Source organism: Saccoglossus kowalevskii, chromosome 21, assembly GCF_978046115.1.
Source record: "Saccoglossus kowalevskii chromosome 21, keSacKowa6.1, whole genome shotgun sequence".
Taxonomy (NCBI): domain Eukaryota; kingdom Metazoa; phylum Hemichordata; class Enteropneusta; family Harrimaniidae; genus Saccoglossus; species Saccoglossus kowalevskii.
Genome location: NC_140661.1, coordinates 20,771,185 through 20,787,330, shown reverse-complemented (window position 1 = coordinate 20,787,330; position 16,146 = coordinate 20,771,185). Strand labels below are relative to the sequence as shown.

The 16,146-nt window shown below is 34.7% G+C and overlaps 1 protein-coding gene and 1 long non-coding RNA gene across 2 annotated transcripts in view; one reads left to right on the top strand and one right to left on the bottom strand.

Moving 5' to 3' along the window:
* Nucleotides 1-16,146, bottom strand: part of LOC100370254 (cubilin-like) — a 139,637-nt gene that overhangs the window by 81,876 nt on the left and 41,615 nt on the right. Inside the window, exons 3-7 of the mRNA XM_085495161.1 lie at nt 5,279-5,461; nt 4,548-4,586; nt 1,030-1,131; nt 741-844; nt 71-206 (exon numbers count right to left, since the gene is read on the bottom strand). Coding sequence (XP_085351287.1) covers nt 71-206; nt 741-844; nt 1,030-1,131; nt 4,548-4,586; nt 5,279-5,461 — 564 coding nt within the window. The remainder of the gene's footprint in view (nt 1-70; nt 207-740; nt 845-1,029; nt 1,132-4,547; nt 4,587-5,278; nt 5,462-16,146) is intronic.
* Nucleotides 1,192-2,197, top strand: LOC146729787 (uncharacterized). The gene is made up of 2 exons (XR_014928064.1): nt 1,192-1,526; nt 2,020-2,197. It is a non-coding gene; the product is annotated as an uncharacterized LOC146729787 (long non-coding RNA).

Below are 16,146 nucleotides of genomic sequence, written 5' to 3'. Positions count from 1 at the left end.
AACTGAGCAGGTCATGTGGGATAAACCATTATAGATAGGGCATATGATAAAAATCATTATGTTTACTTACATCATCAGGATTGGTAGGAGGTCTTTCTAGATTCAGACAAGTGCCATGCCCGCACAGCTCATAGCTTGATGCACCTGTGCAATCATTATGACTCTCCGTGCAATGTATTCCGTAATAATTAGCTGGACAATCACATCTGATGAAAAGCAACAAGTAAAAGAAAGAGCAGTCAGTTATACTTCTATTATGAGATTATGGCAAACAAGTGATCCCATACGGCAGTTCTCCTCCACAATAAAAAATAATTTTGTAAATTAATGCAAGTGTTTGTGCGAGCGGAAAAGCCACATGCAAGCAAATACCCAGGTCTGATTTGCACGAAGTTTTCATTTGTTTCAACTCGTATTTTACTACCACACTTAGAATGCCATATTTGTGCATATATGCAGGTGGCATGTAGACCAAAATAGCCTTCACTTTTCCCACACACAACTACCTTGTAGAGGCACTCTCACATACATCTTGTTTATGCTACATTCTTACAACATTGCTTTCTCTCTTACTCGTAATAGAGCTAATATGGTAAACAAGTACAGTATTTTCTTTATTAAAAAAACTCAGCTCAAATAGAAGCACACATACTTAAAAAACATACATTTAATATACACTGAATCATACTTACGTCATTTACGTAATACCATACAAGACTATAAAACGCATACATACATACCTATAACCACCATCTTGATTAACACATGTGGCGCCATTTTGACATCCAAGCTGAGTTCCCGCAAACATAGCACACTCGTTAACGTCTTGGTCACAGGTTGGCCCCTGGATAAACAACAAATGCATTTATTTGAATAATACATGCAATAATTCATCCAAAGGATGTTTTGGAACATTATACAGGTTTTAGCAGACAGTAATATCACTGTGAGAACAACTATAAATTTTTCTTTTACGACATGTGATCAATTCTGACCAATCAGAATGATGGAAAATAAAATTGCACAAACCTCCCATTCTGGTGGACATCTACACTGATATTTATTGTACAGATTGATACAAGTTCCACCATGTTGACAAGGATTAGAAGAACATTCATCTAATTCAAGGGCCTGTGAGATTAATAAATTACAAGAAAAATTAATTCCCAAGATAAGACAATCTGATTAAAATCTGATGTAGTGTACGGGCTTTAATTATTTTGGCTATAAACTTATTTTAATTTTATGTTTTATTACTTTTGTTATTAATGCCTTTTTATTTTATTATTTTACTTTGATTTTGATTTTGTGATTTTTTTAAAATTCCGCCCTACATACATCTGAGCCGATGCCTATGTAACGAGATTTCAACGAGACCCACTGTCGACGATTTTAGTCAACGAATCACAGACCTTCTTCTATAGCGCACATGATGACGTCACTGGGCAGAGTCAGGTGGCAAACACACTCAAACATAAAATGGCGGATTATACCGACGTTAGGACCGAGAAGAACACGGCTTTTCGGTAAGTTTATCATTGTCAAATGCAACGAAAGTCATTTTTTTATGTTTATATTGTGGCTCGAATGGTTCGAGTTTAGATCGTTACTTTGCGTAGTTATTCTGCGAGTGACGATTTTGTTTCCACCGGTTCGACCGAACACCGGTGTCTTTTTCCAGTCGCTTGCCCTGGAGACGGGTGATGTTTTGTTGACGATCGGGTCAAAACCGTCTACGGTATTGAAGCCGTAGCTGTAAATATTCATCAAAATGTATCAACATTTTGTACATTATACAATAACTCTTTATTAAAGTAATTGAGCTGATTTGGACTGGAATAAAATATTTTTTATTTGGAACACATCGCAATTGATCAGGAAATATTTTATTGCTCCAATTTTCTGCGTCGATGCCGTGGGCCGGTGACCGTTATACAATTTAAAATTTGCATTGTTTACTATAGCTGTTTACAGTGTTCTAATCATTACGATTTACTTATTTTTTTGCTTCCATTCTAGATAATTATGCTCAGTGTTTGATGTAAAATTGAAGCGATGACTGAATAAACGAACCTTGGCTGGCGAAGATGTATCAGGAAGTGTACACATTTGTTGGAAGTGAACAAAATATTCAATGTAATGACAAAAATTGGAAAATGCTGTGGAATTTCTTTTGTAAATAAAAATATACTAGCAATTTTCTATTAATGGTTTATTCAAGTGGGCAAAATATAATGTACAGAAAGATTGCCCGTAGAGTATCGCTACACTGAAAAGTAAGCAACCGACAGCCTCTATAAAAGGGGGCCTGTGATTGGCTGTTACTTACGCGAGATTTGAACGGGACTTACGTAGGCGTCGGATCAGATGTATGTAGGGCGGAATTAAAAAAAAATCAAAATCAAAGTAAAATAATAAAATAAAAAGGCATTAATAACAAAAGTAATAAAAAATAAAATTAAAATAAGTTTATAGCCAAAATAATTAAAGCCCGTACACTACATCAGATTTTAATCAGATTGAAGATAAGAATGCATACTAGTAAATATGAAACTCTGTTAATTGGTCAACGACATGGGCTATGCTTGGTTAATGACACAGCCACAAATACTCAACATTAACATTTTCCTTGGAGCCCGAGTAGGCTACCAAATTTAAAACTGGTTGCCCGATAATAATGTTGGGTTGTCTACCAGTACTTTGGTACTTAAAGCTATACACACAATTTGGAATACACAAAAATAACCAACTTTATGTCTGTATCAGTGGCGAGACATTTTTAAGTATTTGAAACTTGTTAGTAGTCCAATCTGGCTACTGATTTGGGAAATGGTATTCCTGAAATAATAATTGGTAGTTTCTGTGCCTTTGGCCAGTTAATTTCAAGACCTGTATTGTTTGATGGTGTTTGTATGACTCATGTTCTATGGTAAAGCAGAAATCTTGTCAATATACAGAGTATATTATACCTCATGACTATGACAGCCAATCAGATTCACGTATTGCAGGTATATATATTCGTGTGTTGACTTGCTGCCATATTCTTATGTCTACCTCCATTCGTGTAACTTAATCCTGAATTTACCTGATTTACGCTAATAACTTGTTAAGGGAACACAATACGTGTCAATATTCATGAACTGATTGGTTTGCCAGGTTTGCGTTCACTATATGACAATCTTATTGAGGAGAAAAACTAGGATTTTGTAGCGATTTCATGTGATTTAAAGTTGCACTTGTCATTGGTTTCGGCAGCATGCTCAGCTATGCGCTTTGAGACATTCGATCTGTGACTGTGCACTTCGTCACAGTCCCTCTATCCCCGGTCTGGAAATGGCTATTGTCTAAGGTGTAAATTACCCACTGTGGTATGGCTTTCCGTGAAGCATAGTCTATTGAAAGCAAAGCTTTCTATTGAAACGATCGATTCATTGTTCCCTTCATATTCTAGTTTTTACAACCGAAAAAAAAGTATATATTAGATTTAGAAGCTCAACACAATTTTTTAGCTGAGTGGCATATTGACATTATTATTCGTGAATATCGCAATTAAATTTGAGAGACTCTGTCAGGGATCGCAACTTGGAACACTTCTAACACCTTACTGGTTGGCCCCTACTATTCGTCATGTGTTTTAGAAAGATCAATGTTTTTTTGTTTATTGGATAAGCTTAAACCAGTTGTAGTTGGTGGATCGGTTTATTGTGCTTGTTTTATTATATTATTCAAATTTTCGTGTCATTTTTCAAGTTGCTTCCAAGCATATATTTGGGATGTATTTTACAATGCTGGTGACATCATGTCTCTAAGAATAACATCCTGCAGTATCAATTCTTTAGCACTGCCAGAAATATGAGAGTCATGGGCTTTGCCTTGTGACGGCACCGTTTTGTTTGATTTTGTTACGCATTTCGTGGGTTTTGACTGTATAGCACATATTTTGTACAGTGTATTTGTTGAAAAAGAATGGTGTTGACATAAACCTATACTCAAGCAATGTGCATCTCCGTGTGCAGCTCGTTTCAGAGTTCTATTGCAAACTGGAATGCAGTGTAACATATCGTATAGCTGCACACAGGATAGCGCTGTGTGTGTTTGTAAAAATTAATTCTTCATCAGGCTGAAGCTGCTGAAATTAGGTTTATCATTACAACCATGAAAATATAAAGGCAGTAGAATTCAATCACTGCTCTTGAACTCTTTCATTTCAACTTGTATATTTGTGTTCATACATGCATTCCGCTCTACGAGGGTGACCTGGAAGATTGTCATGATTGAGTGCCACAATTTCCGTTTTAAGATTTATTTGGTATAATAATACAAATGTTCACCCGCAACAGCGATGGACATACAGTTTTAGAGACCCTCAGAGCCCATTGTCAACCTCAGCTTCGGCTCCTTGGATCGCTAAAACTGTATGTCCACCGCTCTTGCGGGTGAACATTTGTATAATGTCAATTTCATTGAAAACAAGTTTTTTTCCACACTTTTATATATATTTTGTAAAACTGAAGCACTTGAGATAAACTCGTAGAATATTTACTTACATCAATCAGCTCTGCAATTTTCGTCTCTAATGTGGTTACCTGAAAATAAATCAAAGTAATATCAAGATTATTTTATGGCATAAAAATACTGATACAAGTGCAAACTGGGAGCCTGTTAGCTGATGTAGCTCCGCTGTTTGATATATGCACAATGAGACAGGAATATCACATCAGTCGAGCATACCATACCATTTGCAAAATAAATGTACATGTTGTATTATCTGTAAATATAAATAATGTTTTCCCGAGGACTATCAAAAAAACAATTCTTGAAAGGCGTGTATGTCCTCAGAAGTTAATATATATATTTTTTCCCCTTGCTACATTAGTAATGCAGGCACTCACACATGTGCGCACATACAGTACCCTCAGATGGTGTTTGTTGAGTAATTTGCCACAGATGTAATTAGTAACACTGACTGGCTCTGAAAAAGTCTAACACTGATTCGTAGGGAAAACTGTAGCAGCACAACATGAAAAAATTAGAATCATCATGCATTGCAAGTTGACATTTTCCTCTTAGACACTAATAGCCTTTTCACCACCAGTTCTCTTTTTTTTTCATCACAAATTTACAAAATAGTCCACTTTATAGTCTGCACTTTTCCTCAAATGATCGACACAAAATAGCTGAAAATTGACACAATTTTTGTTTGTTGGCTCAAAAATCAAGGCTCATTTCCAGAAATAATGAAGAATATAAGAAAAATGATAATAAATAGTTTACGCACCCTTTGAGCAAGATCTGTAGGAGGAGGTGTACCACCGCCTCCACCCTCAAGCTGAGACACTCTGCTCTGTAATGCACTTATATCATTCTTATTGGCATTCACTTGTGTCTCTAGATTACCACCAGGGTCCGGGTTACCTTGATTATTCTCAAGATTAGTGATCTTTGTCTCATGAGTTTTCACCTGTAATTATAAACATAAATCAACTTAGGAAAATCATTCAAACATATTACACAACTGTATTTGCTTTTTAATAGTACAAGATACATGTTTAATTAAGGGCAAAAACAGTAACAAGCAGCCTGTTGGCCGAGATAGCTCCGCTGTTAGCAATGCACATTGCAGTTAAAGAACTGAAGATATCATTAGAAAAGAATTCAAAAATATCACTTTTCACCAAAAATTACAAAAATATTCATCAAAATTAGATAATTGAAGATATCGTCACAAAATTAACAAATCTGAGAAAGAACCACATGTAGTACCTATATGTATAATATCAAAGCAATTGGACTTGCGGTTTTCAACAAGAAATCGAAAATATCATTTTTTAGCAAAAAATGACAAGAATATTCACCAAAATTAGAGAATTGAAGATGTCATCATGAAATGAACAAATCTAAGAGAGGTCTACCCAAAGTACACACACACCAAGTATCAAAGCATTCAGGCTTGTAGTTTTCAAGAAGAAGTTGAACAAGCAGCCTGACGGCTGAGATAGCTCCGCTGTTAGCAATGCACATTGCAATTAAAGAACAGAAGATATTAGAAAATGAACAATATGTATAGTATCAAAGGAACAGGTTTTTAACAAGAAGTCAAAAATATTACTTTTTACCAAAAATGACAAAAATATTCACCAAAATTAGAGAATTAAAGATATCATTACAAAATGAACAAATCTGAGAGAGGTCCACATGTAGTACCTATATATGTAATATCAAAGCAATTGGACTTGCGGTTTTTAACAAGAAGTCAAAAATATCACTTTTTACCAAAAATATTCATCAAAATGAGAGAATTAAAGATATCATTACAAAATGAACAAATCTGAGAGAGGTAGAGTAGAATTATTATTAATCAAAATGTCCAACTATCACAGATGAGCAGATTTCACAAATGGATAGGTTGGGTACAGATTATTGGTAGATCACCTGCAGAAATGTTATACATGTAGTTTCAAATTTCTCACCTCACAAATGTAAAATGTAGTTGTCAGAGTTTTTACGATCTGAATAAACTATTTTAAATATGTACATTTTGAAAAGGCAGGTACCATCCATGACTGACAAGATAGTTGAATTCTCCCAAATGCACAATTAATGGACATGTGCCTTTTATTTTAGCACCTGTGCAATGAATAGTCAACTATGCAACCACTAACTGTATGCCAGACAACATTGTAGCCCATCCCACTTTCTGTTGCAGACCATTGTGCTTAAAATGATATAAGAGCTTACTGAGTGTCTACAAACCATGCTCAATAAAATATGTAAATAAGACTAGGAGGGGAAAGTCTGATTCTAACCACATGACCCGAGTAACACTCTGTGATAATTGAACTGAGCATGCTCAGTATACAACAAGCCACAGGATCAAAGGCGACAAGAGAGGGAGAGAAAAATATTCCGATTACCAGGTGAGAACTGATTTTAGCAAAAACAATTAACAAAACTTCACAACTGTTATTTATTATACATTTGATGCTGATGCAGGATCTGGCACAAAAACAAAGTTTAAAGTAGATTCCAATCTAGGGCAGATAAAATGATTTGCGTATACTCATAAATGTAAAGTTAGCTTAGTTATAATGCAAGTCATGTAACAACACAGGTTTTTTACTATAGACATCAGAGTAATGGTTAACTGAAATTATTTCCAGATATTTTTATTTAAAATACCCTGGGGATTACAAACCTACTGTGGAATACTTTATTTTTGCTTGGAATTAATTTTCGCTGAAGGAATGATTCAGTAAAAATAATATCCAGCAAATATACCTTTTTTCCCTATATTTCACATTCAACTAATTAAAAATCAGTAAAAATAAATATCATACAAAACACCCAAAAAATTTTATTCAGCAAAAATTAAATCCAGCTGTTAAAGTATTTCACCATATTTACCAAACAAGCAGCCTTTCAGCTGAGATAGCTTCACTGTTAGCAATGCACATTTCAATTAAAGAATTGAAGATATCATGAAATGCATAATATCAAAGCAATATCACTTTTTACCAAAAATATTCATCAAAATTAGAGAAATAAAGATATCATCATAAATTGAATAAATCTAAGAGAGGTCGACCCAAGGTACATACTATACTCTGGGTCTAAGAGTGAAACTTTAAGTGGTTTTAGATTGAGGATAGTTTTTTATTGTTAAGAACTTTTCTAGGTTGATGACACTGCGACAACTATCTAAATAAAAAGGTCAGAAACACCAATGAACTTACAAACCTTAAGGTTCTAGAATGGTGTAGTTGGCACATAAAACCACCATGTTTTGTATTCATGGATAACAAAATTATGTTATACATGTACATGTGTACGACACATTTCCCCTCAATATCTGTGCATAAGTGTCAATAGACATGTGCAGTATGAACGTCACCTCAGTTATCAGACTACTACACCTTTGAATCACTCTCACAACCATAGCCATCTCATTCTGTGTAGGATGATTTAAAATATATCTACCCATTGACACCACTGCATCAAAAATTAAATATGCATATTGTTTTAGTAATTTTTTATATATAGAACGACGCATTGTCACTATGAATCTATAATTCTTTAACCTTTTTTTAGTAGCAGTAAAAAGAACAGGTCAGTTTTAAAAACTACCAATTATTCCTAAAATGAACCAGACCGAATTAATTTCACTGGTTGCACCCCATTCAACCCCTTGCAGGTTTACAATTCTGTTCTGCATAACATACTATAATAATAATAATAATTTATAAATCAATTAAATTTCCATTGATTAAAGATCTTGATCAAATTTTTCAAAAAAAAAATACGAGTTTACTTTATGAAAGGTAACGAAAGTTTACTTTGCCGTTCAATAGAGTTGAAATTGACAATTATCAGAACTAAGAGGATAATAGATCGCATTTGGTGAGTACGTGTATTGCATTCGTTATAGGTCACATGACATAATTAATGAACACATGCCTTTACAATTCACATAATAAAGACTTAGTTACGAGGTTGAACAATAAGTAGACCGTATAAACTTTAGAAACCGATCTATTTTGGTGACCCAGTCCTTATTTAAACTCATTTACAGGCAGTCAACAAACAAAAAAAACTTTTTAAAAAGCAGTCTGCACTACAGATACTTGACGCATGAACTCTGTGATTATGTAATATGCTCAAATAAAATTGTATTTCCCTTAGTATATTATTATCCCAGTATTTTTTTGTTGTTGACTATTTGGTATGTCCATAAAATAAACTATTGACTTTTTTTGTATATTACAGTATTTGCCTGACACCCGTCCATCCAAAACCTTGCCATGAGCGATGTTTTGGCAGGTAGTCATTTTTGGTGACCAAAAACGCTATCCACATTATCATCATGAAAAATGTTGAATAATTCAATGCTCAGTTCATCTGGTGAAAATGACTAATTTCATGTTTTTACACCAAAATCAATGCCAGATCATACTGCAACATTGAATACCAATCGCTTGCATTTGCCCTCAGCAACATTCAGAAACTCCTGAATAAGTTTGTTTGGCACGACCCTGCATTCTGATTGAAATATCTGGGTAAGAAATGCAGTCAGGTCTACTCATGCATGAAAAAAAACATGACAGATAATGTTACACATACAGCGATTGTGTGTGACTGAAAATATTCATTTAAATAAGTTAAATAAAACTCGCATTTCATAAAAAACCAACAAATTGTGTTTTTTGTACGATAATATAATTAAAGCAGGAGGGGTCATCACATGCACGAGAATCGAGTCCTAGGTGACGATAACTATACATGCAAAAAACGCAAAGGCTCATGGGTAGATGTTAGTTTGTAAACAATGACACGCTATGGCCATCTGACGCATGCGCAGGTGACGACTTCCCCGCTTAAGATTGAGTGGTTATCAACGTTTTTAAAATAGACCATTTTCTGTTTACTGCAAGATCCCACATTATGTGTGAAATCAAACGTAAAAACACGACAAACAAAGGTTGTATTTTCTTTTTATTTGAAACTAAATTTATATTTTAATTACCAACAAAATTAAAACCAATGCATATTAATATATTAAAGTCACTGGGTATTTTTTTTATCACAAGGGAAAACTGACACTTTTTTTTCCTGTGTAATTTTAACTATTTGTGACTAAGAGGTAAGATAACAGTTGCATTTCCATGTTTACTAATAATTTATGACAAACCATGGAAGGTACTAGTAGTAGGGAAGGAGAGAGGATGTTATTGTTCATCCCTGTTTCATGATTGCTTTGATTTATTTACCTGGTAAACATTCTTGTAATGTGATTACTGCGTACATGAATAATTAACATTCAGGTCAGCTCCCAAGCAGTCCGAGTTTTACAATGATAAATTGACACCAAAGTCACACAACATGACCAAATCACATATCTTTGTAAAATAAAGATATTATATTTCAATAACAAGTTTCCATGATCATACCAGGACTCTAGCACCATATTTCACACACAAAGTATTTAAAAGTCAGTTTTTCATGAAACAAAATGGCATAGCAAGTTGCGATCACCTTTTTTTTTATCAGCTCTAAAAATCTGGTAAAATAATAAATAAATAAATAAGCAGAAGCGATGATGGGTTAAAAAAAACAAATTGACAACAACAATAAAGCTTGAAACAAAAGATATAAATATGGATTAAAACAAATCCACTCTCCTTCTCTACTACCTTCCATGGACAAACCAATGTGAAAATAGAGGGCGCTCTGACTGAGTTGCAAGAAATTACAATACAGGCTTAGAAACAGTTTTAGCCCACTTTTCAATTCAGAAATTTATAAGAAATTAAGTATGAACAAGGAAATTTTTACCCAAAATACTGTAAATGCAAAAAATTTATCACTGTCTTTTTCATTTGGTTATTTTCGCGAACAAATTAAATCTTCTGAATTAAATTCCCATATGTGAGAATGTACAATACCAATAGAATTTATTGCCTCATTGAACAATTTTAATGATCAAAATAGTAACGAAAATTGGCTTTATAAATTGAAAATTCACTAATATAAAATTAAATGGCAAATTGCTGGAGATTTTGTAGCTTTATCAGATAATTTAATGAAATCTGACAAAAAATTACCAATGTTTAAAACATGAAAGAATATTTTAATTAATTTTAAATTTAGTCAAATTAGCATATTATATTATTAAGTCTGTATTCAAATAAATGAGGGAAACATTTAAAATTATATCAGAAGCTATAACTTGCATAATATTGATAATTCTGATAAAAACAATAGGATAACCACATTTGAACAGTGAGGGTATAAACTACCATTTAGCTAATAGAAGTATGGAGGTAGTAAATATTACTTGACCACAGACAGCAGTCATTTACGTAAGTAACTATTAAATTTAATATGGAATCACCATAAAATTAACAAATCTCAGTGAGAACTTCCCAAGTATTTCTCACCAGAGGACAAATATTAATGCACATTGCCGAGATTATTTTGAAAAATAAAAATACAAAAAGAACATCTAGACACAGGTGAAAAGTAAGATAATCACTAAACTACTAGCAGTGTAATGAGAGTGGTAATTTTTTAATTTTTAGGCAGAAATTGACAATGGAAACGTTGCAAAACAACTTATAATGAAGTATGACAAGTAATAGTCAATAATATGATTACAGCAATTATTCAGAGCCCATACCATTAATATTATTAGAACAAGTACTTTTGTAATTGACAGGTAGGTTTCTATGTTCCAAATAAGTCATATTTTAATGATTCAGTACATAATACACATACTTTATTATTAACTCAAGCGTTTACGTAAACAAACTATCAAATAACTAGATTATCAGTAAACAGACTGATTTCACCTAAACAACTGTACAAGCCAGTGGACTTAAATTTCTCAAAATAATTATGTCGAACTTGTTAAACTTTGTTTATTTCGCTAACAACACCCACAAATTCAGAGTGTTTGTGTTATCAAAAGATTTGCATTGTTACCATGGTAATCAATTTACTTTTTGGTGTCAGATCACCAATATTCGTTAAAACTGCTCTAACTGAGCAGACAGTCATGCACTAAATAAGACACACTAGTAGTAGTTTTCTGGAGCTTGGCCACTTGACTATTATAATTTCAGATTAAAACTTTAAGCCAAAACATCGCTCCTCTACTTGTGTATTTTATTAAGTCTTCCATGTTTTAGACCACTTCAAACCCTGAAATACGTTCATACAACACTTCTGTATTGTTGTGTTCCATTATAAACACTACTGTTTTTGGGAAGATGCCAATAAGACAGCGCATAATTTGGAAAAGATTCAAACGAATTGCGTACTTGTTATTTACATAATGCGATATGTACAAATACCCCGTACATCTGATATCAGATAACTTTTCTCATAACTTTTACGAGCATTTTATCAGAAACATATTCTGTACATTTATTCTTTTAATTGGAATGACTGACATGCAACTGTAACCTTGAAAACATGCTTTGTGGTATCACAGTATTAGAAATGTGAGGAAGTACACTTGTAATAAATACTTTAGTCCAAAATCGGGAACCTTTAATTTGGGTTTAATATGTTCATCCACTCGTCTGTCTGTCATGGTTCAGTTGAATGTTTGCTTACAAGTACTATACTCGTAGGTTTACACTATAGGTCATGTGGTTTTGTGATTCAATGAAATTTGTACATCATTTTAACAACTGTTTCTCTCAGAAAACTTGTATGATTTTGTTCAAACTCTGTACAATGACTCTACATACTAGATTTTGGTTGCACATTACATTTTTTAGTAATTCTACCAAATATGGTCAGTCCATTCATTCACAGCGCTATTTATCCAAATTTACACCCACAATTCTGGATCGCTGCTGCTGATAGAATTTGACATCAAATAAAGAACAGGAACTGTGAATTGAAAATGTCTGTTATGTTGCAACTCTTTAAGAAAACAAATTTACCCTAAAACATAATTGTAAATCATTAAATTTTCACTTCAACCATTTGAATGCCAAATATTCAAATTTTCAAATAATGAACATTGTAAAAATAAAGATCCATTTGTATATAAACAAACAAGGCAACCTGCTGTGATGGCTATTTGTTAGGCATCAACTCTAGCAAACAATTGACAACAAAATACCAAACACTTAAAGAACAAGTAACCTGTAGAATACTGTGTCGGTAATATTTTTTATATGATTTTTGTTGCATTTGCAGCAAATAGTTACCAAACAATGAGAAATCTATAGGATTGAATATACCCCACAGCTGGCTTCACATGCATTGTTCATAGTTCATATGGTGCTTACACCAGGATTTAATTACAGCACCTAGGCGGTATGTGGTTACAGCTTAATGTTCGAGTAATCGCAAGAAATTGACATGACAATAGAAATTCATTAAAGACTGCCACTCCCATGCAATTAACAGCGAGTGAAATTCCTGGGATTGAAACATATATTTTGAAGTCACTGGTGTAGGCAACGAATAACTGCAAGTTGACATAAAGACGAGGTAGTTTATTTAATCAGTGGTCAACTAGAGGCTGAAATTATAATTAATTTGTTTATTTCAATTTCTCCTGACGTCAAATAGAATACACTGGTGAAACATGGTAGTAACTGTGGGTGAAAGGATGTTTTGGGGTGTAGTTTCCATTGTATATAGAGTGGTAGGGTCGGGTGTAATGTGTTCATTTCCAACTATTATGAAGTCACGTAGAATTTCACTTAATTTATTTTTTCTGACATGTTTTCAAGCATTACATGTGAATCCAATTTTCACTGCGCTGTGTCTCAATAGAGTATGAGGGAAATGGCATATTCACTGGAATTTATGTCAGGGGAAAAATGTTTTCAGTGATAATGAAATATTATGACAGATACCCTCCCCGTGGCTTTCATTGCGTATGGAAGTTATTTTCACGAGTGATGCGGTGTATCCTGCTGCCGTACTTTCACGAGCGAAGCCACGGGGAGGGTGTGGGGTTCTGTTATTATACACATGTCCCATATTTGATTATTTCATATTAAAAAAAGAACGTGCAACAAACCGGGATAGAAATTTAGATCGGGGAACCCAATTGCCCATTAATATGCTCCAAGACAGTGCTGCGACCTAGCAACGCTTGTCAGTGTAGAACGCGTGTCGCTGTACGTGTGAAAATAAAATAATCAGACGTCTAATTTAAGTCATTGTCCGAATAAATAACTCGTGGATGTTTAAGCGCGGTGGTCGTAGCGCAGCGCGTGTTCGAATTTCATGTAAATAAACAATGTATTTTACACGCGTTGTATACGTCGCTATGAGTCCCATATCGAACAGGACGCGACACGACGACTGTCGCCCTTTAGTTGGGACCACGACAGAACCAGAACTTAAACTGGGCGACTACGATACACGGTTGATGTTGAAGTTAAAAGTTCCTCCACAGATCTGTGCATTGGCAAACATGCCGTGCAACTGCAGTACTTCACTGACGGAATGACTTTCGTTGAAATCGGTCGTCGCTGACTCGTGAGCTGCACACTACAACCTCGTTTGTGATGTTGCTTGCTTGTCGTGGATGGACTGAGTCTTGGTTACCGGTTAAATTTTGCTAATTTGGCGTTGGTAATCTTTATTTGGAACTGAGTAACGCCGCAACGTCGCCAACAGAAACCTCATGGTATATCGATGTTGATGGTTGCGGCTCCATATTAATCGGAGATTTTACTGCGGGTCCAGGCAGCGGGTGGATCTTCCGAGAGCCCTTCAAGATTTATAAAACTCAGATTCCAGGTGGTCAACAAACATTAAGTTCTCCCAATCCTAGTATTCTATGTGATGTACATCTAACATGCCAAAAATGCTGGTGAACGATTTGAACCTGACAAAAATACTTGAAATAGATACCAGGAAGGGGAGAGGGGTAAAAGAAAAGTTATATAACATTTTATTATTCAATAATTTATTAAAATACATAAGTTTGTCCAACTCCCTGTGATACAACACCTCAGAAATAGCTCATTGTACTCGGCTTGAGTGTGGGCAAAAAGTTACTATTTGAAATTTTGATATCTGTTTTCATTAATGAGAAAGTTGACCCCGAAGTTAGAGTAACTGTTCAGCAGGAATGGCTTTTTAACTCTTCTGTGATTTTTTTTTGGCTTGGCTGATTTTGTCACGGTTCATACTTGACAGGCAGGTCGTACCATCACTAATTGGAAAAACAATCCTGACCCACCGCTACCATGGCAACAGCCAAAGTCTTGTAATAGCAGTGCCCAAATGATCATGCCTTTTATTGTGGCTACGTTGCGCACTGGTAAGAGATCACCGGCGCCGACATTGTTACCACTGTCAACGGAATCCCAACGCAGCTTTGAACTTTGAATAAAATGTAAATGCTGCCTCCAATCTAGAAAATACTATCGCAAAACGGTTGGAAATAATACATTTAACGGCTGAATACGTCCTAACAATAAAATAAAGTGACTTCTAATGACTGCCATGTTATTTTGCGAACCTCGTATAAGGTGCCCGGTTTTAGTTATAAACAGACGTTAGCTTCACGTTCATGTCCCTTCCATGATAACAGCCGAAAACATATTGCTTGTTTTTTACCGGTTTTCATTGGCAACCGAAGTATTTTTATTTTGTAAACAAATTTTCGTCTGCTATTTTTATTCAGTTCAAATCGTTCAGCAACATTTTTGGCATATTAGGTGTACATCACATGGAATACTACGATTGAGAGAACTTGATGTATGTTGACTGATTTTTATCATAGTACGAAGTACCAGGAAGTTACTCAGTTCCAAATAAAGATTACCAACGTCAAATGAGCAACATTTGACTGGTAATCAAGATTCATGTAATCCATGGCTAACAAGCAACATCACAAGCGAAGTTGTAGCATGCAGTACCAGTAAGTCATCCCGTCAGTGCAGTACTGCAGTAACACGGCATGTTTGCCATCAGCATTGTATTCAAACGAATCACGTGGTGTGTCGTTCTCGTTCAAACCCGGGATTCGATCAATGGGGGAGTCCCATTAAAAAAACACATTGCAAATCATGCAAGTTCAACATTTTCAAACCAATATACTAAAACAGAAATGTTCAGAGATGCAAATGAAGGATAGATATTACTTTTCACTATACACATCTCTGTTGATACTATCCCTCACATATTCTACTCCCAATTACTCCTGCGTAAAATGGACTAGCCTCTTCATGATGACATTCAGACTAAAATCACGTGACAGGCTGTTAAAATTGGCTGTTGTATACTCTTTCGCCGGTCTGGAAAATGTGTTTAATTAACTCACATTCAAGCAACATTGCAGATTTCCTAGTGGGAGTGAGACTATTCGACTCTGCCACTAAAAAAATAGGGGTGTTTTCAGCAAAAAACGAATAACCCTGGAATACACACAATATACTGAATTTCGGAACAAATCGTGCATTACTTACAGCAGCAGAATACCACAGAAATATCAGACGAAACATGAAAACACTATATATTGTATTTCAGCTTGAACCCTCTATATTGCAATTCAAGGAATTAACCCCATATGTGCATCCATTTCCCACCTTGGTATCACCCACCCCTGAAAACAAACTCTTAATACCACGCTGAAGCGTTTGGTAATAAATTTAATTAAATAACCCC